At 39.7% G+C, this 27,594-nt stretch overlaps 2 protein-coding genes across 2 annotated transcripts; both read right to left on the bottom strand.

The window, feature by feature from the left end:
* Nucleotides 1-1,724: 1,724 nt before the first annotated feature.
* LOC108114925 (tyramine/octopamine receptor) lies at nucleotides 1,725-27,594 on the bottom strand. The gene is made up of 8 exons (XM_041817772.1): nucleotides 27,060-27,594; nucleotides 15,036-16,132; nucleotides 8,280-8,504; nucleotides 8,021-8,219; nucleotides 6,585-7,022; nucleotides 3,724-4,086; nucleotides 3,060-3,356; nucleotides 1,725-2,512 (listed from the first exon to the last, which is right to left on the bottom strand). Exons 2-8 carry the CDS (start codon nucleotides 16,051-16,053, stop codon nucleotides 2,326-2,328), a joined length of 2,727 nt encoding a protein of 908 aa, XP_041673706.1. The 5' UTR covers nucleotides 16,054-16,132; nucleotides 27,060-27,594; the 3' UTR covers nucleotides 1,725-2,325.
* LOC108115016 lies at nucleotides 23,534-24,253 on the bottom strand. The gene has a single exon (XM_017226258.2). It carries the CDS (start codon nucleotides 24,155-24,157, stop codon nucleotides 23,648-23,650), a length of 510 nt encoding a protein of 169 aa, XP_017081747.1. The 5' UTR covers nucleotides 24,158-24,253; the 3' UTR covers nucleotides 23,534-23,647.

Genomic DNA, 27,594 nt, shown 5'->3' with positions numbered 1-27,594 from the left:
CAGCAGAATACCAGCGGTGCAATCAATTTCATGGTGAACTAAGACAGCTCTAAGCCATAAACAACAGTCAGTCAGCGGCAACTTAATTGTTGTTCCCAACTTTGTCGTCACCGCCGTTTGGTGCTAGTCTGTATTCCGTGTGGCCTTCCTAAGCTTAGTCAGCGGTTCAGTTCCTTGTGTCAATGTGCTCCAGATGCCAGTACATTCATCGGGGTGAAACATCGTGGCAACTGCAACTTAATGCTGTGGTACTGGTCCCGGTTATCGGCAATCCAACTACCGCTCTAGTTCGCTGTCAAGTTTTAAAGATTTTACTCGAAACTTGCAAATAATAAATACCCACTCATTTCAGCTTTGCTCGTTGAGTCCTGCCGTTCTCGAGTTCGCCTTAAATACTCCTGCACTCTTCGAAACAGCTTATATTTTACATATCATCGAAGGGATTATACTCCACTCAAGGAGAAGGGGGTAGGGAGTAGGTAGGGAGTAGTTTTAAAATATATCTGATTTGAATATCCTTAGCCTATGTTCTTGGCTGTTTTATCTTACAAAGAAATGTCTTCCATATATAAGTCTATATATATTTAATTCGAAGTTAAATTGTCATCGCGATTGTTGAACACCCCGTCTATGTTTAATTCTTTGACAAGTGACAAAGATGACAGAAGAGAGAGGGATTGGTGGGTGGAAGCCGTTGTTGTGGTGTTTTGTGAGATAGAAGTTATTACGTAAAGCACTTAAGTCCGCCCCACACTCTCATATCTTGATTAGATACGCCTCAGGGCTGACACTTTGCTGTTGTATTGAATTCCATCCAATTCTATTCCATCTCAGTCTCTGCCACTGTTGCAGGCCTCCTCAACTCTTAAAAGTTAAACTGTGATAATGTTCGGAAAGCTATTAATTGATTCTTGAGAGAGCATACTTGCAAAAGGAGTTTTGCATTTTCATAGTTGCAGCGCCCGTATCGTACTTTTAAAGAGTTTCACAGTTCTGTCTTTCTTAAAAACATCGTTTCTTTAACCTTCAAAAATTAAGAGTTCGCTTTTGGGATCACATTCAAAGATCGCTACTCTATGTAGCCCCGACGCTCTAGTCTCCCAGATAGATCTTTATGTCTCACAAGGACCAATTCGAGACTGGTCTGGTAAATACTCTGAAAGGCATTATATGGACGGATAATTTGGACACCTGCACTCACCTTAAAATGCCATTTAGATCCCGCCTTAAAAACACAGTAATAACCGTACAAATTGTAGATTCTATCCTGCTATTAGAATAGGCGGGATATATTAACAAACTTAGAAAGAACCTATCCAGAAATATATCAAAATTTCTAAGTGTCTCACGCAGGAATATCTGAATAGTGCAACATGAATGGCTTTTCTTTTCTTTCTTTCCTACCTGAAATCCAGATTTGGTTAGATTCATTGATGAAGCCGCGATCCAACTAAGGTCGTTGTTTTCTAATCCTCTCTCAAGGCTACTTGACGTGGCTTATATACTCAAAAAACCAATCTTAAAAAAATATGTTATCTGTAATTATAGAGTAAAATCCGTTAAGATGCGAGCCCTATAAATAAAATGAAATCTTTCCGGTATAGAAGTAATTGGTGTATTTGAACGCATCGATGGTACGATATTGATAAGATTTTAATACAACTGAAGGATCTGTATAATCGAATTAAATAATTTCCACAAGAAAACAACGCTCGAAGTAAGTATGCCTTTTTTAGCGGTTCAATTTTATTTAGAAAGTGTTGAAATTCATGTTTTTGAACAGTTGCTTACTTGCTACGGAAAGACACTTACACAGAGTACGTACTAAAGGAGCAGCAAAGCTGTCTGGGCAATCTAAGTGGGGCTTGAGGGTGGGTACGAAATCCAATTCCCTTCTACTCGAATTAGGAGTGGGGACGTAGGATTCTATTGACTATTGACTACTCTTAGTTTCAATACTTTTCATTTCAATTATACTAGCACTAATCGAGTAGAGGGCTGACTAAAGCTAGAATGTTGGCGTGGAAGTGAAACGCAGCCATCAATACACTCGCTAACTCTCTCACTCTATCTTTCAATCTCTCTCTTGTTGTCTCCCATTTGCATATAGTACAATGATATGTGATGCACAGTAGGTTTAGTATTCGCGTCATAGTTTCTACAAAAGTCGTTCTTTCGATTGTGATTAGTTCTTGGAAAGGTTCATGCTAGAAGCTCCCTGAAGTTAGCATTTTCCTTTGATTAGCGGCTAGTAAGTACTGTTGACTCCGTTTGATGTTTGCCACTTCGTCGTTATAAATTCGTATTCTATTAGCAGATGGTGGCTCAGCACTCGTCGTCGGTGATAGTGTAGCTGCCCCGGAACTCGCTCAAAGGCGTCGCATTCGCCGTGGATGGCGTCATTAGTGGCGCCCCCTGGAAGGATATGGCCAGCGGCAAGGCCGAGGGGGCGCACAAGCTCAGGGCACTGCGTCCTTCTGTCACGGAACGGTAGCGCAGCGGGCGGCCGGAACTGCAATTGAATGGAAAATACTAGCTTACTGGCTGTGCCTTAAATAGCTTAAATAGCTTAGTCAAAAGGGTTAGAGAAGTCGTATAGGCAATAATACGTTTTTTAATTTTTTAATATTTTATGAAAAATGCCATTATGCAATTCGACTTTCTGTATAATGTATTACATTTTGTGTCCTAATATCTATCAGGATTATCTAAAACATGTTTTTTTAAAGGTTTCCAAATCATTGCTTCATCATTCAGTGCAGAAGGAATTTAAAGTATCGAACTTTTCTCCCTTCTTTAATCTCAGCAATATCCCCTTAATTTAGTCTGGCAGAGCTGTACTTCTAATCGCTGCGCAATCACTCGCTGCCAGGAGCACCCCCCCACTCCTCTTGTCACTTCTCCTGGTTCCTCTGCCAAAATAAAAATCCTTTAAAATCAATCATACGTCACGTTGCACATTAATTCCCAGCGCACAGCTCCCCAGAGCAATAAATTGTGTCCGATTCCTACTGGCCCTTGGCTGCAATTGCTTTCCCAGATTAGAGTGCCCGACTCACCGTTCACAGTTGCATTTGAGCAACCGGATGAAGGCCGCCCGGAAGGTTCGGTTGAATATGGTGTAGATGATTGGATTGATCGTCGAGGATACGTATCCCAGCCAGAGACAGGTGTTCACCACGTGCTCGGGCACCTGGCACTCGGGGCATGCAGCAAAGATGATGTTCAGAATGAAGAAGGGCGACCAGCACAGGACGAAGGTGAAGAACACTAGCCCCAGCACCTTGGTGGCCTTCTGCTCGGTGGCAACCGCGTTGGCCGACAGACTGTTCCGCTTGCTGCGATTGTTCAGGAAGCTGTGAGTAAATATATTCTTTTTAAATAAAGTAAAATGGCACGTAAAATGGAAATTATAGAAAACGTTTGAAGAAATCACAAAGAACGAATAAGTTATTTACTCCATAAACCAGAGTATGTTTTTAGTGTACAGTTGATAGATTGTCCTCTTATACGACCACACATTTATTAACAATTAATAAGAACTAAAAACACTACAGTTAATCAATTTTTTAGAGAATGCTATGTTTCGGATTATAAAATTGGAATCCTTTTCCCAATTATTTTTAATATTTTTTATTAAGGTAAATAAATGTACAGCTCATGACTGAGATTCTCCAATGGAGTTAATTTGGGAATGCAATTATTTACCGTTAAATTACTCACCGTAAGTTGAGAGTGGGCGTGGCAACGCGGTTTAAAGCAAACTTAAAGGGCCGCATTTTGTGGCGCTGTCGGTTATCAGGCTTCGAAGCCGTGGATCTCACCTGCTCCAGCAGGTGATTGCCTCCAGCTTCCTGATTCTGGCTGAGAATCGGTCTCTGGATGGTGGCGATTTTCATCAAGCCAGAGCCCCCAGGAGTTGAGCAGCTCGTTGTCGCAGCTGATGAGCCATTGCCACCGCCTCCGCCTCCGCCCCCGCCTTCTGTTGCCCCAACACCTCCACCCCCATTGCCACTTCCATTTGCCGGGTAACCCAATTGCGGCTGGGAGATGCTGACACGCACAGAGGCCCGTCGATTCGGATGGCTGTTGGATGATGGTGAACGAAAGTTTTAATTTAAAGGAAGCTTGGCAGGAAAACACTGGGGAAAACAAACTAATTGCATTCAATTTTTGTTTATTATCCTAAGCTTATAAATATTTCCACCTGACTTGACTCCCTCAAAGATGTTTACAATAGTAAACAGTAACTATTTATTTTACTAGCAGACCAACTAAACGTAAGTACCTAGAAAAGTCTTAGTTTTTTGAACAGTGCAACCGAGTTGCATATTTAGATTGTTTTCTTATATCGCTGAGCGAGTGTTTGGTATTAAATTTGAGTCTTCTGATTGCTGAGGCCTTCCGAAAGCGACACCAAGCTCAACAGTTGATAAAATTGGCTTTTAATGTAATGATGGCTGCGAAGGGGAGGCCGAGAACGTGAAGCTCCCCAGGAGCCAAATGTAATGAATTTCACTTGCTTGGGGTATGCGACCTCTCGTCGAAGTCTGTTTGCATGTGTACTCTTGTTGAGCCTGGGATCTGGCAATTTAGCTAAATGCTTTGTTTGCCGGACGGGCAGATGGAAATGGAAACAAATTTGCCATCAGAGGCACCTATTACGTTGGAGTTATGTTAGTGGGGCAGGAAAGCCCAGGCAATCTGAAGGAAATTATTTTATGAAGATGTCACTTAGAGTCTGAACCTACTTAATAAGATTGCAGAAGAAATTTTTTGCTGTAGATGACTTTGGGATTTCCAATTGTAACAAAATAAGGATCAGTAATAATCAGTAGAAAATGGTTTTTAATGGGCAAAGTGTACAAAGTTATAAACGTGTTAGTTTAGCTTTTACTTAATTTTTTATGTTATACAGAGGTATTCTTTAATATGTAATTCGAGCTCTCAAAACAAACCTTTGGGCAACAGAATTAAACTTCTTTGACATCGTATTCGAATGCAGTTTCCTTGCCGTCCCTTTCGCCATTTAAACGAGAAAGCAGCTCAGACTTTGAAACTGTTGCTGGCTCAGCGAATAAAATACAAAGTTTTTCAATTTTTGCCAGGCGCGGGGAGAGGGCGAAAAAATATATAAATAATGATCGCCCAGACGGCGTCAAATGTCCAACTTATAATTTGGAAAGGAACAACTTTTGCCGGCTGCACTTTTTTGTTTCTTGATAGCCAGAGGGAAAGTTGTCGTATTTCCCATAGGTCTGGCGGTCCTATCTGGAACTCTTGTTGGCTCATTAGGAATTCATACATTTATCCGGAGACTTGTTCGTCACACGAAAAATGCCAAAACGCCGGAGCGCATAATCGGGACATTTATTACCCTTTTCCCGCCGTAAGCCAAGGTCTTATCGCGCTGCTCACTTTAGTTATGCTAAAATGCTGCTGACAACCAGCAGGCAAAGTCATCCGCAAATTTCTGTGGCACTTTGACTGCACTTTGCTTTTATTTCGGATGCTTTTATGATTTTTTTTTTGGGGTTTTCCGGCTTCTCTGGACTGCTGGCAACAATGTCAGAAGCGACATTTGTTCCTTTCTTGCGGTTTCCCCTTCTGCACTTTATGCTGTTTGCATTTTTCCAGCAACAACAAAGTGTCAGCAGCTGAAGTGCTTCGTGATTGCGTGTTTTTTCTGTCCCACTGAACCACATGGCGTATGAGTGATTTATGTTCAAGCCGCGCGTACGACACGTTGAGCGGCTGTTGTGAATGTGCATTTAATTGCCCGAAGATTATAATTGATTGTTCATAGCATTAGTAGGGGGATTAAGGTACTCTTATATTTCCTTTATAGAAAATATTAATAAACTTTATATTTCTTTTATTCATTAATACGAAATGTAGAGTTTTCCAAAATCAAATCAGGCTTTTTTAAAATTATTCTTTGCTGTTAGCAATAAGATCAATGATAAACGATGTTATGGCAAACAATATTTTTATGTTATCGGACATGTTCAAAAAAACATAGTCAGGTTTTATGGATAAATTAAATGTTTGCTTGCAGTCTTGCATTTCATAAAATTATTACATGAAAAAGGTTTTGCATAAATTACTGTCTTTGTTACTATAGATAAGGATAAAGCTAGATAAACCAAGATCTAAGCTATAATCCTGTACTATGTCGAAAATGTATTTTTAAACGCTAATTACATGGGTATCTTGTACTCGATGTACCCGACAACAGCGTCCCCCTTACTTATTTTCACTTGATTAAAACATTTTCTTATAAGCTTTTATATGAAAACAATAAATGTTGCGTCTTTGCTTAAGTTTCAAATCGAAAAGAATCTTGAAACAGATTACCCAACGGTAACGGTTCCGTAACAAACTTCGGACCAAACTTATTTTCTAAAAGAAAATCAAATTTAGTGATGTTCAAGGCTGATTATATTATGATGATAAGGCTTTTTATGTCATAACATTTATGTTGCGAAATTTACTCTAACCCTAGTTTCACCTAGACCTTCAATATTCCCATCGTAAATCGCATTGAATCGCTACAGTAATTGGGTCAAAAGTTATCCACTCACCTGTCCATTAGGTTGAGACTGGCGCCGTGTTTGCGCCAGAAGCTGCTAGAATGCGACTTGCTGGTGGAGTGGCAGCTCGAGGCTGGTGACGAAGAGTGCCGCAGGATGCCGCCGCCAGAGAACCGGAAGCTGCTGCGGCCAGTGGCTGCCCCTCTGGACCCACTTCCTCCGGCTGCGCCACTGCCGTTGGCCACATTGCGGAAACTGACCGTACCCATGCTCCTGCTGCTCGTCGTTCTCTGCTGCATCAAAGGACGCTCGGGGGCTCCACACCCCCTTCCTCTGTCAGCTCCTCCTTCCTCGACTCCTCCTGCATTGTTGATGTTGCGATTGCTGTCGCTCATTGGCAGGAATTTGTTATTGCCGCTGGAAAAGCTGCTGTGCATTTGCAACTGCTGCTGACTGTGCTGCGGTCGAATGGTGAAGCGTCCACCCAGCCTGGAAAAATATGTCTGTATAAAACTCACGGATGCACTGGGAAAATGATTCTTTGCTTATATATTCGTAGTTTCTAATACTTTCATAAACAATGTTCAAGGAAGTAGTATGCTAGACCTGTTGCTTCAGCAAAAGCAAACAAATATTTGTTAGTAAATCTCCTTATAAAAACAATTACGTGCGAAACTCATTTTTAGGAATTCTCAGCTCGAAATTTATGCAGTATGGACCAAAGGTAGTACTTGCAGATATTCCTCAGTGCAGAGATTTGTTAGAGCGAGCGGGATGGCTCTTGATTGAGCTAAAGCTAATTGCCCTGCTTGGTTGACTTTCGATTGAACTCTGGCAGGCAATCAGTGGTAAAAATTACTGTATTTAAAGGAGGAAGCGAAAAACCATTTAAATCTCAAAGTCGGAAGCGGAAATTTCGTGGCCAGCCAAAGAGAGTGTGCCGAGACGGAAAAGGGAATCAAATCTCCATAAAAGAGATTATTAGTTTCCTCTTCAAGATATTTTCTTTCAATCTAGAACTTTTTCCGTCTTTCTACTTTCGACATAAGTACATTAAAAAGTGGTGTTTAACTGAAATAAACTATACCACTGCGCTTTTACAATATTAAATTGTATTAAATACTTCTGATGTGATTTTTTCATTCTCACAGGAATACTTTACCAAAGAGCCAAAAACATACTTCCGTTGGAACATTTTAAGTATTACTTCTCCCCTTTCTCTTCATTAGTTAGCACAAGTTTACAATATTTTGTTGACTGTTTACTCTATATCATAACTTTGAAATATTTTATACAGTGCGTCATATTTATTAAGAGCCTGTTTTTCATTCTATGCTTTAATATTCATAGACCGTAATGTATATATTAAAATGCATATCGACCCTTTTAGCCTTTTTCTTTCTATCTATTAGTTATAACAAAAATTCCCCTATGACTTACGAGTAACTGGTGTAATACTTAGAGATCTTTTTGTTTTATTAATTCACCTGCGGAAGAGTTCGCTTTCCGGGTGCTCGGCTGCAAAACGAGCTTTCTTACGGAGCAGAGGAATGGTCAGAGCATACGTCGTAACCATCATCAGCATAGGGATATAGAAAGCGACCAGAGATCCGAACACGAAGAAGGCGCGATTGTTGATCACACAGACGTTGGGCTCGGGCATGATGTTCTTCTCGTTGACCAGCCCTAAGAAAACGAAAATAAACACTGAAATATCTTTTAATTATTTTAATTTCTTCAATTTACCCAATACTGTTATCGAGCTAGACACCATCATGGCCATCACCCAGACTATGGCTATCTTGATACCAGCCAAACGCTTTGTCGATCGATGCCTCGAGCCCAATGGATTCCTTATTCCCATATAGCGTCCCAAACTGATGAAGCACATATGCAGGATGCTGGATGAGCAGGCCAGAACATCGCAGGTCACATAAATGTTGCACCAAGTAAATCCAAGTGGCCAATAGCCTGAAAAGTTTGGTCAGTTCATTGTTTAATCATCGTTACTTAGGTTTAGGTTATGAATATTTCAAAGCAATAAACTCGTAAACGTTTATCAAAATGTTCTTTATAAATTACTAATTTGTAGCCTGTTATCTACCTTACTAGCTTGCGAAAAAAGAAGTCTAACGTGAAGACAGATTTCTTAAGTCTAAGCGTTTAGTTTGCCAACGATGGAAATTTGAATAATACCATTTAATACATTGATTGATTTCCCTAATGTTTTATGATATATCTCTTTAATTCGGTCTAATGCGTTAATTTCTTAACACTTGACTGGCCCATTCACCTTGACATGAATAGACTGCCTCCATGCCATCTGGCTCAAGCTCTCAATGGGAAAGCCACTAGAAAAACTCAATTGCTGCCCTGTCGGGAGTCGAATTCAGTATTAATTAGAACAAATTGCGCTTAAATGCGTTTGGTGTTGCCTGTTCGAGGGCGGGTATTGGGGGTTTTGGCCTGTTACACGCTACTTGGCTAGGGACAGACGTGAGGGTCCTTTTCGCCAAACAAAGGCAGCCAAACAGGAGTTGGGTCATTGGGGCTGCTCATCATGTCGTGTTTAGTTTTATATGCTTGTCACTGACGCACACAGGCGGGTCGAGTGTGAGGAAGTTGTGTCTGCGTTATAAATATAAAGCATACGCCATGTGGTGCCCTTATAGAGTGACAGGCAAGCTCAAGTGGCGAATGCAGAGACAAATACAGCTGCGGTCAGAATGGCAGCTAAATAATACCTTCAGCCAATTCAGGTTTTGTTGACGAAACAGATCTCTCACATTGACTAATAGTAAAGGGTTTGAAAAGGGGCTTAGGCATCTTTATTTATTCAATGGAAAGTTCGGGGGGACCAATCTGATTTAAATAAATTCAATATTAATTTCTAAATATTAAACAAATTGTTGTTTACTTCAGAGTAATTTAGGGCAATTAGGTCGGCAATAAAAAAATAAAAATGATAAAATACCTAAAGTTGGGCATTGAAAATCTGCCTTGAACTTGTTACAAAATCAAAAGCTCTGGTTTAGGAAAAACTAACTGGCCTTACCGAAAAGTTAGCAATGTTTATATTAAGAACAGAAAGGAACGGTTTAGTCGAGAGCAGCGACTATAAGATACCCTTTACTACACTAACTAATAAACAACTTTAACCTATTTAATAATAATTTTGTTAGATGCACAGAATAAAATTATTGCGTTTTAAAAAAATATGGAAGTCAGACTTTCGCGGCTTGTGGGCATTGGAGTGACCATGGCCATTATAATACAGTGTGATGGGTATGAACCTCATTGGGTCGGAAAGATTTATTCGGCCTGTTAGATACTTTTCAACACAGACTATATTCCCTTTAACTTTACTAGAAACGCTTATAAAAATAAACTAAAGACCTCCGACTGGCCCCATTTACGGATTAATTGTCGGCAAAGGCTCAGACCGCTGTTTTTGTTATTGTAACCACTGCAGCTAAAACCACACTTAGGGCTTTTAGTTACATTTAGTTTACAGTTTTCGTCAACCCGTTCCCAACCCAGCACTCACGCAAAAAATCACAAAAGTGGAACAAACCTTGGCCCCTGTCCTTAGACTGCGAATGGGCCTTAAATGCGGCGAAATAAGTAAACGCAGAAAAACAAAAAGACAAAAAGGAGGTCCTCGAGAAAGTGCCCCATCGCGCTACACAGAGCGAATGGATGGCGATTCTGAAGTTACAATGTTTAAATAATAGTTAATAACATTAATTTAAGATTTCTGTAAATTTTAAGTAAGTTCAACTTTAAGTTGTCTGTTAAAATCTTTTTACTATACAATCGTTTACTTCCACGAAGAATTTTTTTTCTTGGGATCTGGAAAATTATTCAGAATTTTTTTTAAGTCGTTTTAAGCGTAATGTCGATAGTTTGATATATGTGTTGAACTTTATTATATCTTTTTGAAAAATAGGTATCTAGTCTGAATATATTGCTTTAGATTTGGTTATCTCGTTTTTCAATAAGTTACCGCCTTCTTTAAGCAGGAACCATTGATGCTTTATTAAGTTATAATACTTCATATTCACAGAGCGAAATTGTATCCCAGTGGACGGAAATGACGACAGCCACTCTCACAGTGCACGTAGAGTGGAAGATCACAGTGGGATGTGCGAAGAAAACAAGAAAACATCGAAAACTGCTGTTGTGATGAAATCATTGCGAGTAATTAATAACCCGATCAGAAGGTAAACTAGATATGTGAATGTACCAAATAGAACGTTTTAGTTGGGTTGGCTTAAGACGAGAAAGTGACACTATATACTGCGCTGGTCCCATTGTTGGTGTATCTGACTTTTATGATCCTGAAATCATATTTCCCGTTTTAAGTAGATCGAGATTTGAAGCATTGGTTCTATGACTTCGAAAGCTATCTAGTTAATCGTAAAAATAGATATAAAAGAAACATTTTTAACACCTGCAGCTCCTAAACGCCTAAAGAAATGTATGTTTAAAAGCTCATTATGCTTTCTTTACTTATTATTACTGATTTACTTGATACCAAATTTATGTAAGTCAAAAAGTGAAATAGACGTTCTAAGAATGGATTCGTGTTAACTTACGTGTTACACAATAGGACCGTTCCCATAACAAGTTTAAGATCTAAGATGCTTTTACTTCGTTTCCAAAAGAAGATTTATTTTATTCTGTACATTGTTTGCTTATGTTAAAGATTACCCCAAGGGAAAGCGAGTAAAGACTTCTCCAAATGAAGATGTAGCTTCATTTGGAAAAAGCCGAAAGATAGCGGAATGATAAAAAAGTGCCTACAAATGTTGGTTAGTAAACAAATGCCGACATTATAATATACATGCCGTCACCTGTTGTTAGTTCTTTAAACTTGTTGGCAAAACGTATATCGAATGGTCGGGACTTTTTATACCCGTTACTCGTAGAGTAAAAGGGTATAGTAGATTCGTTGAAAAGTATGTAACAGGTAGAAGGAATCGTTTCCGACCCTATAAAGTATATATATTCTTGATCAGGATCAATAGCGAAGTCGATTGAGCCATGTCCGTCTGCCCGTCTGTCCGTATGAACGTTGAGATCTCAGGAACTATAAGAGATACAAAATTGAGATTAAGCATGAAGATTCTTGAAGTCCATATTTATTTCCGCATCCCGCCACGCCCACTCTAACTCCCACGAATCACGAAAAACTAAAATCGCTTAAATCTCAGGAACTATTAGAGCTAGAACGTTAAAATTAAGTCTGTATTATCTTGGGGTGCCAGCGCATCTTATGGTGTACCATTAACCACACCCACTCTTATGCCCACCAAGTTCAAAAGAGTTCGCATTTGTCGGAAAGCTGATTTATCGGTTACTATAACCGAATGCGAATTGACTTTTTCCGATCAAGCCGCGCCCACTCTAACGCCCACAAAAACCGAAACCAAAATTGCGAAAATCTCGGGAACTATAAGAGCTTAAAAGTTGTGCTTAAGAATACGTATTTACGGAGATGCCACTGCAACTTGCCCCTAGTTTTCATCTGGCCACGCCCAATCTAACGCCCACAAGCCACGGAAAGCTGTGGCGTCTATAATATTATTACGAATGCCTTCGTTTGACCTTATATAACTTATTTCTGTCAATCTCTATCAATTTACTAATGATCCTTCAAATCAGAACATTATTTCGCTATTTATGAAGAAATTTAGGTTATAAAGCCTCACATGGGCAGTGACGTCACTACCAGTTACTCAACATGCTTTCTCCGACAATAGATGGCGCTTTGGGAATTTCCACTAACAAAATGAATATTTTAAAATTGTGTAAAACATTAACGGGTATCTTATAGAACATTTCGAAACTAGACAAGTACGTAATATGTGCCTTTAATTTATTTTCCTTAATTTCTAGAAGGACCACTTAAGTTAAATATGAAATTTATGTATGTTTTAAATGCATCGTGAAAAAAGACGCTTAGTGATTTTATTTAGATAAAATATTCATTATTAATGAATCTTAAGAAATAAATAAAACCGCGAAATAGGCAATATATCAACATACATTCGCTGATATGTGTGTGCTTTCGGCCCGTGTTGAATCCATTTATTCGCATGATGGGGAACGGCTGAGGGTTTGTTTTTAGTTCCTGGTATTAGATTCGAGCTTGCTGATTAATGCACGCCTAATTTATGCCTACGTTTGATCTGCTTTCGCTACGCTGAGCTTACTTTTGGCCTGGATGCAAAAGGTTGGGGCAGCCCTTATTCTGGGATTCTATCACTGTCATGTGCCTAACATACCTCAGCTTTTGCATACTTTGAAGGCAATAATCCGCGATTTAATTTGTATATCCTCGCAGAGTGCATTAAAATTTCTGTTTGAAGTATGCATTGAGACTTTTACGACCATGACAATATATTTATCGCTATTCAGAAGTCAGAACTCAGGTTTTGGTATAGTATTTATGTTTAAATTATAACACAGTAAATATAAGATGAAAAAAATAATAAAAAAACAAGAGGAAACGCTATAGTCGAGTGCCGCGACTATAAGATACCCGTTAAATTTTACAAAATTTTAATATATTATTTTGCTAGTGGAAATTAACGAGGCGCCACCTATTGTCAGAGGAAGTATGTTGAGTATGCTTATAGTGACGTCACTGCCCATGTGAGGCCTTATAACTTAATTTCTTTATAAACAGTGAAATAATGTTCCGATTTGAAAAATCTTTGGTAAATCGATAGATATTAACAGAAATAAGTTACACAAGGTCAAACGAAGGCATTCATAATAATATTATAGACGGCACAGTTTTCCGCGGTTTGTGGGCGTTAGAGTGGGGGTGGCTGGGTGCAACTTCGTGGCAAGTTGGAGAGGCATCTTCTTAATACGTGCTTTTAAGCAAAATTGTGTAGATCTTATAGTTTTCAAGATTTTTTCATTTTTGGTTTTTCGGGTTTTTTGGGCGTTAGAGTGGGCGTGGCTTGATCGGAAAAGAACAATTCGCATTGGGAGCATCATAGAAACCTACATGCTTAATCCGAACTTTCTATATCTTATAGTTACCGAGATATCAGCTTTTCTAGAAAATCCGAAAACCGTCTTTTGAGCCTTGTGGGCGTATGGGTGGGTGTGGCCGGATAATAGTACCACTATAAGATGCGTTGCCATCTAAAGATTATACTTCCTGAAATTCAACTTTTTAGTTTTTTGCGATTTGTGGGCGTTAGAGTGGGCGTGACAGGATGCTGTAATAAACTTGCGCTGGCCCGGGACCTCAAGAATCTTCATGCTTAATCTCAACGTTGAATCTGCTATAGTTCCTGAGATCTCAGCGTTCATACGGACGGACGGACGGACGGACGGACGGACGGACGGACAGACGGACATGGCTCAATCGACTTCGCTATTGATCCTGATCAAGAATATATATACTTTATAGGGTCGCAAAAGCTTCCTTCTATCTGTTACATACTTTTCAACGAATCTAGTATACCCTTTTACTCTACGAGTAACGGGTATAATAATAAATAAAATTATGAGATACTTGCACACAAATCTATTAATAATATTTATATTTTTAACTATTTCAAACACAAATCAACAACATTTTTTGAGATTTTCTACATCCTTCGTCATGAACGGCATATATTTCGTACTTCTCCTCTTTCTCTATGAAAAACATTGATAACAAGAAATCTATTTAGAGAATGAGAGACTATATTTTTAAATTTGATCTTAATCTGAAAAATATATATCTTAGAGAGTGATCGACTACAATAAACTTTGTTTATTGCGAGAAAGGAAAATAAAATCCTTACTGAAACGTCAACAAGCGGATTAACGCGTTATTCATTCTAGTTTGTTGCTGTTGCCACTTTGTGTCTTTCTACACAGAGAAAATAGGTAACATTTCTTGCTTAAATATTTTTACTAATGGTCAGTATATAAGCGTGTTTTGGTTGTCATAGCATAGCATCTATATGGCCAGGCTATTGATCCTGATCAAAGATATATAAAAATTGTTTCCATTGGCTTAACGAGTGGGCGGTATGACATGAACGAATTTAATGCAAATTTTTCTCCGTGCAGCTCTACTGCACTTTGATGCGAGTGTAATTGAGCCAAAGCGGAAGCAGCCAGCGAGGCTAACAACTCATGACAATGGACCGGGCGAATGGGGGGGCGTGGCAGTGGGGTGCAGACAAGCGGAGGGTACAGGAAATGGCGTCGAAATAATTCATGTGCAAATGCATTAGTCGCTGACTTGCATTGCCACTTGATTGCTGAAGTACACTCGAAGAAGCCAAGTGAAAGATAAAAGGTTTGCCTAAAGGAAGCCGGAAAGATGGCTATTTAGGAATTTAAAGGAGATACTCGTACATCGTCTATTTCAAGCTTATACATGAAGTAAACTGAAGGTAGTAGTAGAACTTAAAATAACATTAATTAAGTTTATAACATAATACTATATGTATTATAATTGCTTTAAACTTCAAAAGCACTTACCTAGAAAAGCTGGTATGGCACCCATGGGCATCACGAACAGGCTGACCAGGAGATCGGCTATGGCCAGGGAAAATAGGAAGTAGTTGGTGACATTCTGCAGCTTTCGGTCCAAAGCTACGGCCAGGCAAACAAGGATGTTGCCAAGACCCCCCGCAAAGATGAAGAAGACCACGAACAGGAACAGCCAGTCGTAGCCATGAGGACTGTAGTCCAGAAAGCTCTTCGTAACCCCCAACTCGGTCGATGTGGCTGCTGTGGTGGCAACTGTTGTGGTCAGGGTGGTGTAGTTGGACAGAACCATGTCCAGAGTGCTGTTGGTGCCCAAGGTGTTGTTGCCGGAGTCTATCAGCTCGCTTAGGTTGAGGAAGGACCAGAGGCCGTTCTGTTCGCTGCCCAGCTCTATTTGATAGCCCTCCAGGAGGCTGTCGTTCGAAAGGGGCTCCCCCAGGCTCTCCAGCTCCCGAAATGGCTGCCTTTGATGGTGCTGCAAATGGCAGAGAAATCGTTCCTGGGCTAGCCCTAGCTCGCACTGCAATACATCCTCTCCATCCTCACAGCTCGAACTATCATTAAGTGTATCACTCGTATTATCACTGAGGGCCCCTGTGATTGCCAGTCGGAATTGCTCATACGCCTCGTACGGCACTTGCAAGAGCCGCGCCTTCAGCCTCAACGTGCAGCTATCAGACAATGCACTCTCCCAGTCACATCTGTAGGATGCCGTCTGCTCCGCTTTATCGAATGTTTGCCGGGCACACTGGAATGTGTTATTGGGGCTGCTGCCGTTGATGAGGATGTTGCTGGTGGGCAGGATGTGGTTGATGCTGCTGCTGTCGCTTGTGTTACTGCTTTCGCAGCCAATAAACGGCTGCCAGACCTCAGGCCAAGCCGCCTCTTCCAGTCGACATTTGAAGTGTCGCTGTGTGAATGTTGCTGCTGTGTCTGCTGCTGTTGCAGTTGCTGTTTCTGTTGCTGTATCTGTCGTTGGTCCATGACCAGAGTAGCTTTGCATCTCCATTTCATTCTAAAGCTGTGAGGCTTCCTCCACGACAACAACAACTCGCAGAAGTCGCTGTTGTTGAGTGCAAAGTAATTGCCTGGAACAAAAAACGAAAACATTAGCTGGCCATTTACAATTCATTAAGTCTATGTTTAGGCTCAGGGAATTTGTTAACATTTCCACTATTTTCAGGCCACTTCAGAGATTAGTCCCCAATGTTAGTCCCTAAATGTTTTTACATACAAAAAGTATCATTCAAACCTGTAAAACAACATCAGTATCTGACAGGGGCGAAATCATTTGGGAATTTCCTTTTATTTTTATACCCGTTACTCGTAGAGTAAAAGGGTATACTAGATTCGTTGAAAAGTATGTAACAGATAGAAGGAAGCTTTTGCGACCCTATAAAGTATATATATTCTTGATCAGGATCAATAGCGAAGTCGATTGAGCCATGTCCGTCTGTCCGTCCGTCCGTCCGTCCGTCCGTCCGTCCGTCCGTCCGTATGAACGCTGAGATCTCAGGAACTATAGCAGATACAAAGCTGAGATTAAGCATGAAGATTCTTGAGGTCCCGGGACAGCGCAAGTTTATTACAGCATCCTGCCACGCCCACTCTAACGCCCACAAATCGCAAAAAACTGAAATTGCTGAAATCTCAGGAACTATTGCAGATAGAAAGTTGAATTTCAGAAAGTATAATCTTTAGATGACCGCGCATCTTATAGTGGTACTACTATCCGGCCACACCCACCCATACGCCCACAAGGCTCAAAAGACCGTTTTCGGATTTTCTATAAAAGCTGATATCTCGGTAACTATAAGAGATAGAAAGTTCGGATCAAGCATGTATGTTTCTATGATGCTCCCAATGCGAATTGTTTTTTCCGATCATGCCACGCCCACTCTAACGCCCACAAAACCCGAAAAACCAAAAATGCAAAAATCTCGAAAACTATAAAAGCTACACAATTTTACTTAGGAACACGTATTTAAGAGATGCCTCTGCAACTTGCCACGAAGTTGCTTCCGGCCACGCCCACTCTAACGCCCACAAACGGCGGAAAACTGTGGAGTCTATAATATTATTATGAATGCCTTCGTTTGACCTTTTGTAACTTATTTCTGTTAATAGCTATCGATTTACAAAAGATTTTTCAAATCGGAACATTATTTCGCTATTTATGAAGAAATTAAGGTTATAAGGCTCCACATGGGCAGTGACGTCACTATAAGCATACTCAACATACTTCCTCTGACAATAGGTGGCGCCTTGTGAATTTCCACTAGCAAAATTAATATTTTAAAATTGTGTAAAACAGTAACGGGTATCTTATAGTCGCGGCACTCGACTATAGCGTTTCCTCTTGTTTAATATGTTTTGGTTTCCTAATTGGGGTTAGTTTTTTCATTTCGCACGATGGCACGATTAAATAGAGAAATATAATATCTGTTCATTTCACTTAGTTTTGACAATGTGTGCACCATATGAAAAAGAGTCTAATTTGTGAAGTTTGCGAATGAATTCGTTGAAAAGTAGTACAAATTCTTAATCCTTTTACATTCAATCTTTGTTTGTAACTTAAATCAAATTAGTTTCTTGGCTTAGCCGTATTCCTCTGAAGTTCTCAGTATATCCCAAATATTAAAACACTGTGTTGTTGATGATTAAAATAATGTTTTATAATTCCAATAATTAATAAAAAATTTAACCAACTAACAACTTGAGGTTTTCAGCTGAAGCGCACCACGAAATGGCTAGAACAAAATCTTCATTAGAGGCACGTACAGAACGGAGGACATGGCTGCCATATTTTGCAATATGTTTGTGTGCTCCTGTCAATAGATGACAGCTGAAGAGTTCAGCTCGATGGGATGCATCAGATGGAGAGGATGATGATGTCGCTGTCGATAGCGTTGATGCCATGACGGCAGATGATGGCAGTGTCAACAAGGACTGGCGACTCGATTTGAATTCGCTTCAAATGGCGCGGCAAAAAAGGGTCCCACGCTCATGGGTCCGCCTTTGACCTTCTGCCCAGCATCCGGCCACTCCCCTTCCCCTTTCCAATCCCCTGCCCCCGCAACAGCCTTGAATGCGGCTTTTGTGCTTGTGTCAGTGCCAAATTCAGCCGTCAACCGCGTGCTTCTAAAATGTGGTTCCCATTTTCCTTTTTTAGTTTGGATATTTTCTGTTTCCATTGGCGGCTGCACAAATTTGTTGTCGCCCATACACACACATGGTGAAAAGTTAATTAAAAATGCTGCAGACCCACAAGAATTATGCAAGCTCTGCGGTAGGCAGATTCATTTTGTCCACTTTATGCCATACAAGGAATGCACTTAAATTTTGGTCCCGATTCATGTTAACAAATTACCAGCTAATGTTTTTTGTCATCAGCAAGGTATTGTAGGTTGTCGATGATAACAAACTACTAAAAGCTGTTTTATTTTGACATTTTTTTTAATAATTAAAAAAAAACGTTTGCTTTAATTTTTGAATTTTTGAAAATAAAGTGTTTTATATTTATTTATATAGCCATGCTGATTGGTTATGATTTTAGGATCCGAAGTAAGATGATCTCACGAAATAAAGGTAGATCAAGGATAAGGTTGGGCTTAGAAGAATTTTAATAAATAATGTGTAAAAGGTTCAAAAATGCTTTACGTATAATTCAATCCAATTTTACATTTTGTACGGTGGCTCTTTTTTACTTACAACTTTATGAGCCTTCTTTCATTCTGCTGTCAAACGAATAATCTTGAAGTTCATCAAATACGACGAGGACTAAGTAAATCTTGGCTTTGTAATACTTTTTTTATACAGCCATCTTTTGTTAGAATATGGAACTAAAGCATGTATGTAACTTCTTAAATAATGCTCAGATCTAATAAAGACTTCAATAGATATTAGAAATCGCATTTATGTGTTAAATCGGCGGAAGCCGAAGGTCTTGCAGCTCTTTTATGTGTGACATATCACTTTAAGATAGTTGTTAAGCTGATCAATGATAATATTTCCAATGAGCCGAGCATTGAAAATTAAGCATGGTAAAGAAACCGGGATGTCTACGATTTTCTTCTGAGATCATTAAAAATAAATCAGATGGCAAGTAATTAGGTTACGATTTGAAATCTATTAATTTATCTCACTGAAAATAATGTGAATTTTGTATTTTCTAGTAAATTCAAATGTTTCATTCTTGTGTTTTTTTTCTTTTGAGGCTTACAAAGACATGGAGCTATGGGAATTCGAGCTTAGTGCAGCATTATCATGCATTCTACAGCCCAAAAGCTGTCGTGTATAACCTGAATGCTCCTGTAAAGCGTTATTATTCGATGGGAATTGTCGCTTGAGCAACGCTAGCCCTAGAAGACCCCGAAAGTGGGCCAACCACACACGAGCTGTGACAAACACAGCAAGGTGACGGGTGTGGAAGTCCCTTATGCATATGAAATGCGCTTTGACAGTGCACTTTGCCGACTTAATTTGAGTGGCGACGTGGCTGCAGCGCCATCCTCATATGTATATCCTCGTAACGAGCGGCTTTAATGATGTCGCTGCAATTTAAAGTCGAGGCCTGTCACTGCAGGGAGGAGTCACTTTAATCACACCCAACGCCTCTGTTGTCGTGATGGTGTGCTGAATGTTGCTGGGCGAGACCGAGAAGACATGTTTTGCAACAGAGAGCAAACTGAGTGCCATAATTAAAGTCTCTGTTTGTTGATGTTGTGGGAGGTAAGAATAATGATGTTCTTCTGTGGCTCTCGGAAAAGTTGAAGTTTCAGCTTGCGCCATTGACAATACTGCAGTACAAACTTAAACGGTTGGAAAAATGGTCTTGTTCTTGCATTTTAGATAGATCTACAGCGAGAAACAATAAAAGAAGCTGAACAAGAATCAGTACTACCATGTCAATTTGCCTAGTTCAAAGGGATAACTATACAACAAAATCGAATATTTGAAAACTAGTTTTTTGTTTAACTTTCTTTGGGTAATTGAATATAAAGCACAATACCTAGGAATAAAAATGTAAAATTTGAGTAGGGGAAAATGTATTGGAAAACTGTTTGAGCGGCCAACTTTGGTGGTCCATGATTGCAATAAAAAGAGCAACAAAGCCGGTGAGAAAAACAACATTGAAAAACTAGGAAAGGTAATACATGTATGCCTGAAATGCAATAGTTATCGGTCGAGTGGTGTGCAAAGTATCGATTAAAAGTGAAATAGAACTCTAGATCTGATCCAATTGATCTGTGACTGACGACTTATCTATCCTATTTATTTGCCCGGTGAGTAGCCAACTGTGCTAACAAAGTTTCTCGCTCTGCCAGTGCTATTATCCATGGCTGCTGCGGTTGCTGCTGTCATCACTCGTGTGTGGCTTAATTTGCGGTTCATTATGCAATTAATTATTAACGGGGCGTTGCATTTTGCATTTTTCCATCATCATGCCTCTATCATTTTTACTGTTTAAGTTTCACCTCGCTCATAGCCAACACTTGATGGCTGAGCTTACTTACTGTCCGACTGGTCGCTTATACTAGTATTCAAGCAGCCGTATCGTATAGTTTACCATTCAGCTCTGATGTCATAATAGAAAACCCGATCTCTGAACAATATGATCCTTGCGTATTACTAACAAGAGCAGCTGCTGTTGCAGACAAGACCTAATTGGCAGATCTCCTCCGTTTGGCGATTTGTTAAAGGCGTCACCTTCTCCCATTCCTCATCATCAATTACTTTGGGTCGGCCCTTCAAGTGGCCAACCAAAGTGCCGCAAAAGGAGTTCATTAGGCGGTTGCTTCGTGGTCGTTCTCTCTCAACCCATTCTTACCGCAAAAAATATAAATAAAAGAAAAGTAATGGCAGAATTGATTTCTTTAATACATTTTTAATTTATATAAAAATATTTCCAAACATTATTAATCCAAATTCATTTTCATTTTGAATTACACAACACTTTTGAGCCAAAATACAATATATAAAATATTGAAGCATTCCAATTAAATAATATTCTTGGTTCATTTCTCCCGGTGTAGGTTTATAAACTGTTCTCGCCTTTCTCTCAGTTAATGAAGAGAAATGGCCAAAGTGTTTATGTGCAAATTGCTCTCATGGGGTATGTTTCCAAAAAAGGATTATTTCTGAGCTATTTACAACTATTCGACTGTGGAACTATGATCAATTTCGATGAAAACAAACTAAACCTTGATATATATATCATATATATCATATATCGTAGGAGAACTACAGGAATGTATAGACGAAAGAGCAGGCATTCTGCATTTAATGTACTCGCAAAGATATATTAAATATTTTTTGAATTTAATTGAAAGAGTGTTTTCAGTGCGGCTGTGGAAGTGCAATAAGTTTCTGGTTTCTCGCTTGAATTCATAGCTGCTGCTGTCGCCTGGCTTTCTGCGGTTGTTTGCGGAAGTGCGCATCAATAAAAGTTCGTTTATTACATTTTTGCGGTATTGGGGCATTTTTTGTGACTAGGCCAGGCCGCCTCTCACGCACTTTTCTAATAACTCGCACGCTTTAACGGCGATGCCAGCCATTAGATATGGAGCCACGAAGAATACGGCCTTTCTGCCCCCTTAATAAATATGAAGAGGGAGATATATGCCCGGTCATTAATCTGACTGGCCCGAAATGTAAATGAACCAAGTCTTTCTAAGTTCAGATACAAATATTCGGGGCACATTGCACAGAAAAACATATGAAGGCAACGCCGAGACAAATAGGCTGCAGATAGAGCAAGTACAAAATGTGCAACGTGCATTGAACTGTCAGAATAACAGAATAAAGTTCAGCTTTAGGTAAGCATAAAGTATTAAAAATAATTAAATTTATATTTAAATTCGATTTCTTCCATAAGTCTCTCATAAGTGCTGAGAAAATGACTCACATATTTGACCATTTTTGAGTCATTTTTGAGGAAATCTTAAAGCTTACACCTTCGACTCCAGCGTTCTTTCTGGGTCAATCTAAACTAAACATAAAAATTGCATTGATTAGCCGACCAGTTTATCGAAAAGCTCAATCAGTTATCGCCAACGATTTTAGCGCTGGCCGCTAATTACTACTGCACTTGACCACGCAGCCACTTAGCTGTGGAGAAGGGAGGTGTTTTTCGGTCGAATGTATCTGAGATATATGTAATGGGTTTCCATGTGGTAGGTGGCTTGGCTCTTCACTTGGATTGCATTTGCATAAATAATTGCGAAAACTCTCTGTTGACTTTGGGTGCGAGACTAACTCAATGTTGAAAATCCAATTTCTCAGGGAAACAACAACTTCTGGCATTTGGCAAGTTTTCTTCCTCTGGATGTGCTTCCTGTGAGCACATTAGTTCTGTAGATTTATGGCAGAGTACAGGAGACCGCGCTACCACGTTAGCAGAGCCAGAAATAAAAATCAAAAGTGTGATTTACAGCTTTCCATTGCATGTGGGATGTTTCCCGGCTACAGAATGCTATTTGCAACTAAAAATCAGGCACACTTTGAAAAACTATGGAAATGGTTAGACTTTTAAAATATTCATCATGTATTTAATCTCATTAAGGAAAGTTTCAAATACATCTGAATTATCTAGAACTTCCTGAACAAACGCAAAAAAACAACTTAAACTTAGCAAAGAAACTAGAGTTCCTGATCAAGAAGATATCTTAAGATCTCGTGAAAATTAACTGCTGAATTAGTATAAAATACCTAAATAAGAGTCTTTCTGTTTTCACCGGAGCGCACTTGATTTAAAAGGAAACTCAAATGAACACTTTTATAATCGAATAAAACTAAATAAAGCTTGAAGTGGTATTAATTTTTAATGAGGTACATAAAAATTAGCTTTCTTTCAGAGCCAATATCGTCTAATGTTTGTCTGCTCATAAAGTTCCCTGAGCACCGCGAGCGTAAAACTCTAAGCTGCACACAGCCCTAAGCCGCGGCATTTTTGGATGGCAAGAGTAAGCTATACTAATGCACACACATTGGGCTAGACATTGTGGTGCAAAGTAGTTCAAGGCAGTCGTTGAGCGCCGAGACCGTGTGGGTCTTGTGTAGGTTTTTCTCTGTCTTTAAGGACCCACCTTTCCCAGAACCACCCGGTACAGCACTCCGACTTTGGCCACTCACTTAGCAGGGCATTTTCACCTGCGATGCGTTCATAATGGCAAGCAGTCCTGGTATGAAAAGCTGTGAACGGCATATCGCACATACGCCTCATGGTGCAGAGTAGTTATCCACGAACAAACCTCTCGGGGAGGATGGCCGTGTGTGCGGGTGAAGGGCATGGGGAGTGTGTTTGTTTTTATTTATGCATGTTTCACTTTCTGGCTTTCGTGCTTTTCATGTTGTCATTCATTTGTTTGACGACTCTTGTTTGCTGGCAATCAGCCAAGGCTAATAAAAGAACAAAAAGCCAAACAAAATGTTCGGTAAACTAATTTGTGCTGAATTGGGGTTGAGGGGCGAACACAATTATATTTCGTTTTAAATTCCGTCGATTGTATTTAATTGAAAACACTACACTATTATAATGAATGGATAAGGAAATAGACATTTTGGGATCACGGCTGACAGCAAAAAAGGACATCCTTAGGTGGTTATCTCCTGGGCGGGGAGCCATCGGAACCCGGCTTTGCTTTGGTTATTGCAGCGTAATGCTTGGAGAAGACAAACCGGTGGTACTGTCTTGCCAAATTAGAGCACTGCAGCGGCTCGTTGGGATATCGTTGGTAGCAGTGAATCAGTTCCTCCTCGAACTTATCGATCTCGCCCTCGCAGTCCTTCGCCCATTTGACAGGCTTGCCAAACAACTCTTGAGTCCGCTTCAAAGATTTTCCAAACTCCCTTTTCTCGACCTCAAAGGAGAGCCTTTTCCAGGACTTGGCCACTGAAACTGCACGCACATCATGCATTTCGCTAGGCTTGTGTTCCATGGTAGTGGGACTATCGGAACCTGATTCCATTTTGGGGCTCTGCCTGCATTTCTCGCAAGTGGAGGTACCCCTGGCGGAGGCCTGGTCGATTCTTTCGAACACATCCCGAGTGATCTCAAGCGGCTTCGGATTTGCCATCTGCACCGTGTGCGGCTTGCTGTTGCTGGCACCCATTTCTGAATGTTCACTTAGAGTTCTCCTGGATCTTTCAGTTGTTATTTAGAGCTCCGTTGTGGAGTGACGGATAATTTGATACATTTGACCACAAAAGCGAAGGCATTTTACACATTCTGTCTGAGAATGTTACGATTTTGCTGTTATAATCTCGATCATAATCGAAGATCTTAAAAAAGGATTGAAGACTTTTAACTTAGTCAAAGATTTGCCACAATCTTAGAATACGGTGAATGTTAAAAGCAAACCAATCGGCCAAGATGGACATTTCTCGAATGTAAGGCGACTATGTTGCTTGCATATCACCTCAGTTAGCTCTTGTTACAGCCATAAATTAGCGCCTTTTGTCTAGCGTAACACATGTTCTGCGACGCGCTTTGTTTTTTATGTTAAATAAGAAAGAAAATGTAACTTTGGCAACCATATAAGGTGGCAGCTTCGGCTTCTGGTTGCCGCCTCCTCACCTCAACAAGACTCGTTCGCGGCGTCTTAATTGTGCTGTCAATCATTTTGCATATTTGCACAGATCCGACGAAAAACGCGGGAAAAAAGTTCAAATTAAATAAATTTGTGATGGTCAAGCGGAAGCACGGCAATTGTAATGGGAAATGAATTTAAATGTATGCAAAACGGTGCTGGATAAATGCGTTCGGGAAAATGACAAATCATGGGAAACTGCCGAGAGGTCGCACTAACTGAATAATATTTATTGATTGTCGATTGCTGATACCCGATGGCTCGTGAGCAATTTACACAGCAGCCAATCAAATGATATGCCAGAAGGGAGGGAGGCATTTCTCAAATGCCCGTTTGGCATAAGAATGTTTCAACAATTGCTCAAAGTCAACGGGCAGAACGATTAATTACGGGCGTCAGCTCATCGATCGAATGAACGGCAGAGGACCGGGAATTTGTTGTTCTTGGCATTTCGGAATCGCTAACTAAACACAAGTTTACTTTAAACAAATTTTCAAGAGGGTATAAATGAAATCGTCTCGATTTTATGATTATCTTGGCTGCTCTTCTTAAAAATTTCTGTATGAAGCGAGAAAAGTTTTACTAACTTTTTAAAAACCAATCTGAGATATACCTAAAACATGTCTTTAATGAATTTAAAAACCATTCAATCAGCATATCCAACAAGGTCAACTTAAATCGCAAAAGAAAGACAACACAGACTGAATGTGAAATGAGTGCAGGACAGAATTCGTTTCGAAATTTTCTGCTTGGCCTGTACAAAATCCATAAATCTGTATGAGCTAGTAAATAGAAAATGGTATCTGCTCCCTAGAGGGGAAAATGCTAATGCTAATACTTTTGCTGGATTTAATTATTTTTGTTGCCGCACGCCAAGCTAAGCATGAACACAATGATGGAGTGGTCAAAATATTTAAACAATTCGATGCCCCAACAAAATATTGACTGTGTTGATTGAGTCTTTTTATGCACACTTACTAGTGCGCTGATCAACTGCCACAAGAGATGGCCAGATTTATTAATCAATATCAAATGCTTTTTGTACATCACTTGTGGTTTTCCATGAAACTGAACTCAATGAAAATGTGGAATGTACCTAGGATAACCGAATAAAATCAGCAGTTTTAATTGGGCAGAAAAAATAGTTAGCAAATAAAATGAAAACTTAATCCATTTGAATTCAGAGAAACCTATCCCGTAGTAAGAGCGACAAAGGCGCTCTCCGATTTGCGGTTAGCCTTAGGCATTGCCCTTGGATCTAATGGCATCCGTTCTGAAACACTGAAATACCCGTCCCCAGCAATGTTAATGGCCAACACTTGAGTCGAAAGTGTCATAACTTTCGTGCCTGTTGCTGACAGGCCCCGAAGTTGGCTTAAATACCTCAGAAGCTGAAGAGCGACAAACAACAAAATTGCGGCCAGGTAATCAGCGGCAGTTTATGTTTGCCCGGTCCACTAAACATTTACGGTCGGCCACTTATCTCTGTGAATCTGTCTAAGCACCGGCCAGAAATGACTTTCGCTCCGTCTCCGTCTTTATGACAGCTGGTCTGGTGGGAGGATCTGGACCTAGGGCCGGCATAATTCCAGCATGTCCTTTATGTCTCATTAAAAGTTTACGCACATCAGCAGCAGCGGTGGCAAAAAGCTTAATAGTTTTATTTCCCGACAAAGAACCAAAGACCCCGGAAAAGTCCAAATCGAAAAAGGTAGAGGGACCCGGACAAAAGGTAAAAACAAAAGGTAACCAAAGCAAAGAGAAATGGCAAACATTTGGTCTTGGGTTTCTTGGTAATAAATCTTCTTTTTCTGCTGACATGTGAGTAATCATGAGCGAGTTGGGGTTAGATCCCAGATAAAAGGGAAAACAGGGAGATCTGACTTTAAGTTCATTTTCCCGGCTGCTCCTTGCATCCCACGGACATACATATTATTCTTGATTTACCAGAAAATTATTTTTAATGCTGTTTGCTTTTCATTACGAATCGGTTGGGACTAACCAGTCGGGGAAAAACATTATAAAAACGTTCTCTTAATTACGTAATCAGAGATGCGTTTCCCATTTTTATTTTTACGCTAAACCCCGAGTGAGCTCTGCTATGGTTTCCGCTTGCTCTTTTCTTCCGGTGGACTTTATTTACACAGACCTTTAACCATGGCCAGCACGAGCACGCTGGCACATTCCCTCCTATAACAACATGAATGAAAATCGTTTCTTTAAGTTTTCAAAACATTAATTCGCCTTCGTTGCTCTGATTTCTTTCCAAGTCACTTATGTTCTCCCGTCAGCTTGAATAAATAAACTGACTTCGTCTCTCGCACTTGCCTTAAAAAGTTTTAAGTAAATAGAAATTGTTTTTTAGGGGTTTTAAAAATAATTCACAATGTTATTCTAAGGTAATAATTAATGAAATTTTACTTACTCTCGCAGCTTACTAAATCCGAAAGGTACAAAGGGGAATTAGATTCACAAAAACTTTTCTTGGCTTTCCTCTATTTTTATATTCACATGCTGTGCAATTTCTCAATATATCACATTTTAAACTTCTAATAAGCTCCAACTGCATGTACGATTTTACTGCTTTTCCAATAATAACTTTAACCCAAGATCGCGAAATGCAATCGTCTTGCAGCTGCGAATGTATTTTTTCATTATTTGTTCATCTGTTTTTCTTTTCTTTTCTTTTTTGCTTAATTTTTTCAGGGAGAAACTGCAGCTGAAAATTGTTGTTGAATAGCAAAAATTATTAACACTTCACATATTTCTCATATTTATTTGTTTTATTTATCCGTTGAGAATGGATTAGCTTATCCCGTGTCAGCTTGAGTTTTTCAGTTTCACATCCGATGGTTTTTCATTATATGGAAAATGGTTAGTGGACTTGAGTATTTATGGTAGTCTCGGAGAACGCTCTGAATGCGAACGTTTCACGGCGAAATTTCAAAACAAACTGATTG

The sequence above is a fragment of the Drosophila eugracilis genome, unplaced genomic scaffold, assembly GCF_018153835.1.
Source record: "Drosophila eugracilis isolate 14026-0451.02 unplaced genomic scaffold, ASM1815383v1 contig_1897, whole genome shotgun sequence".
Classification (NCBI taxonomy): Eukaryota; Metazoa; Arthropoda; class Insecta; order Diptera; family Drosophilidae; genus Drosophila; species Drosophila eugracilis.
This window is presented reverse-complemented; position numbering and strand designations above follow the sequence as displayed.

Coding starts and splice junctions, on each gene's coding strand:
- LOC108114925 (XM_041817772.1), bottom strand. CDS start 16,053: ATGGAGATGCAAAGCTACTCTGGTCATGGACCAACGACAGATACAGCA. Junction 8,505..15,035: donor TGCCATACCAGCTTTTCTAG/GTAAGTGCTTTT, acceptor CAAACTTTTCAG/GCTATTGGCCACTTGGATTT. Junction 8,220..8,279: donor TAGCTCGATAACAGTATTGG/GTAAATTGAAGA, acceptor TCGTTTTCTTAG/GGCTGGTCAACGAGAAGAAC.
- LOC108115016 (XM_017226258.2), bottom strand. CDS start 24,157: ATGGGTGCCAGCAACAGCAAGCCGCACACGGTGCAGATGGCAAATCCG.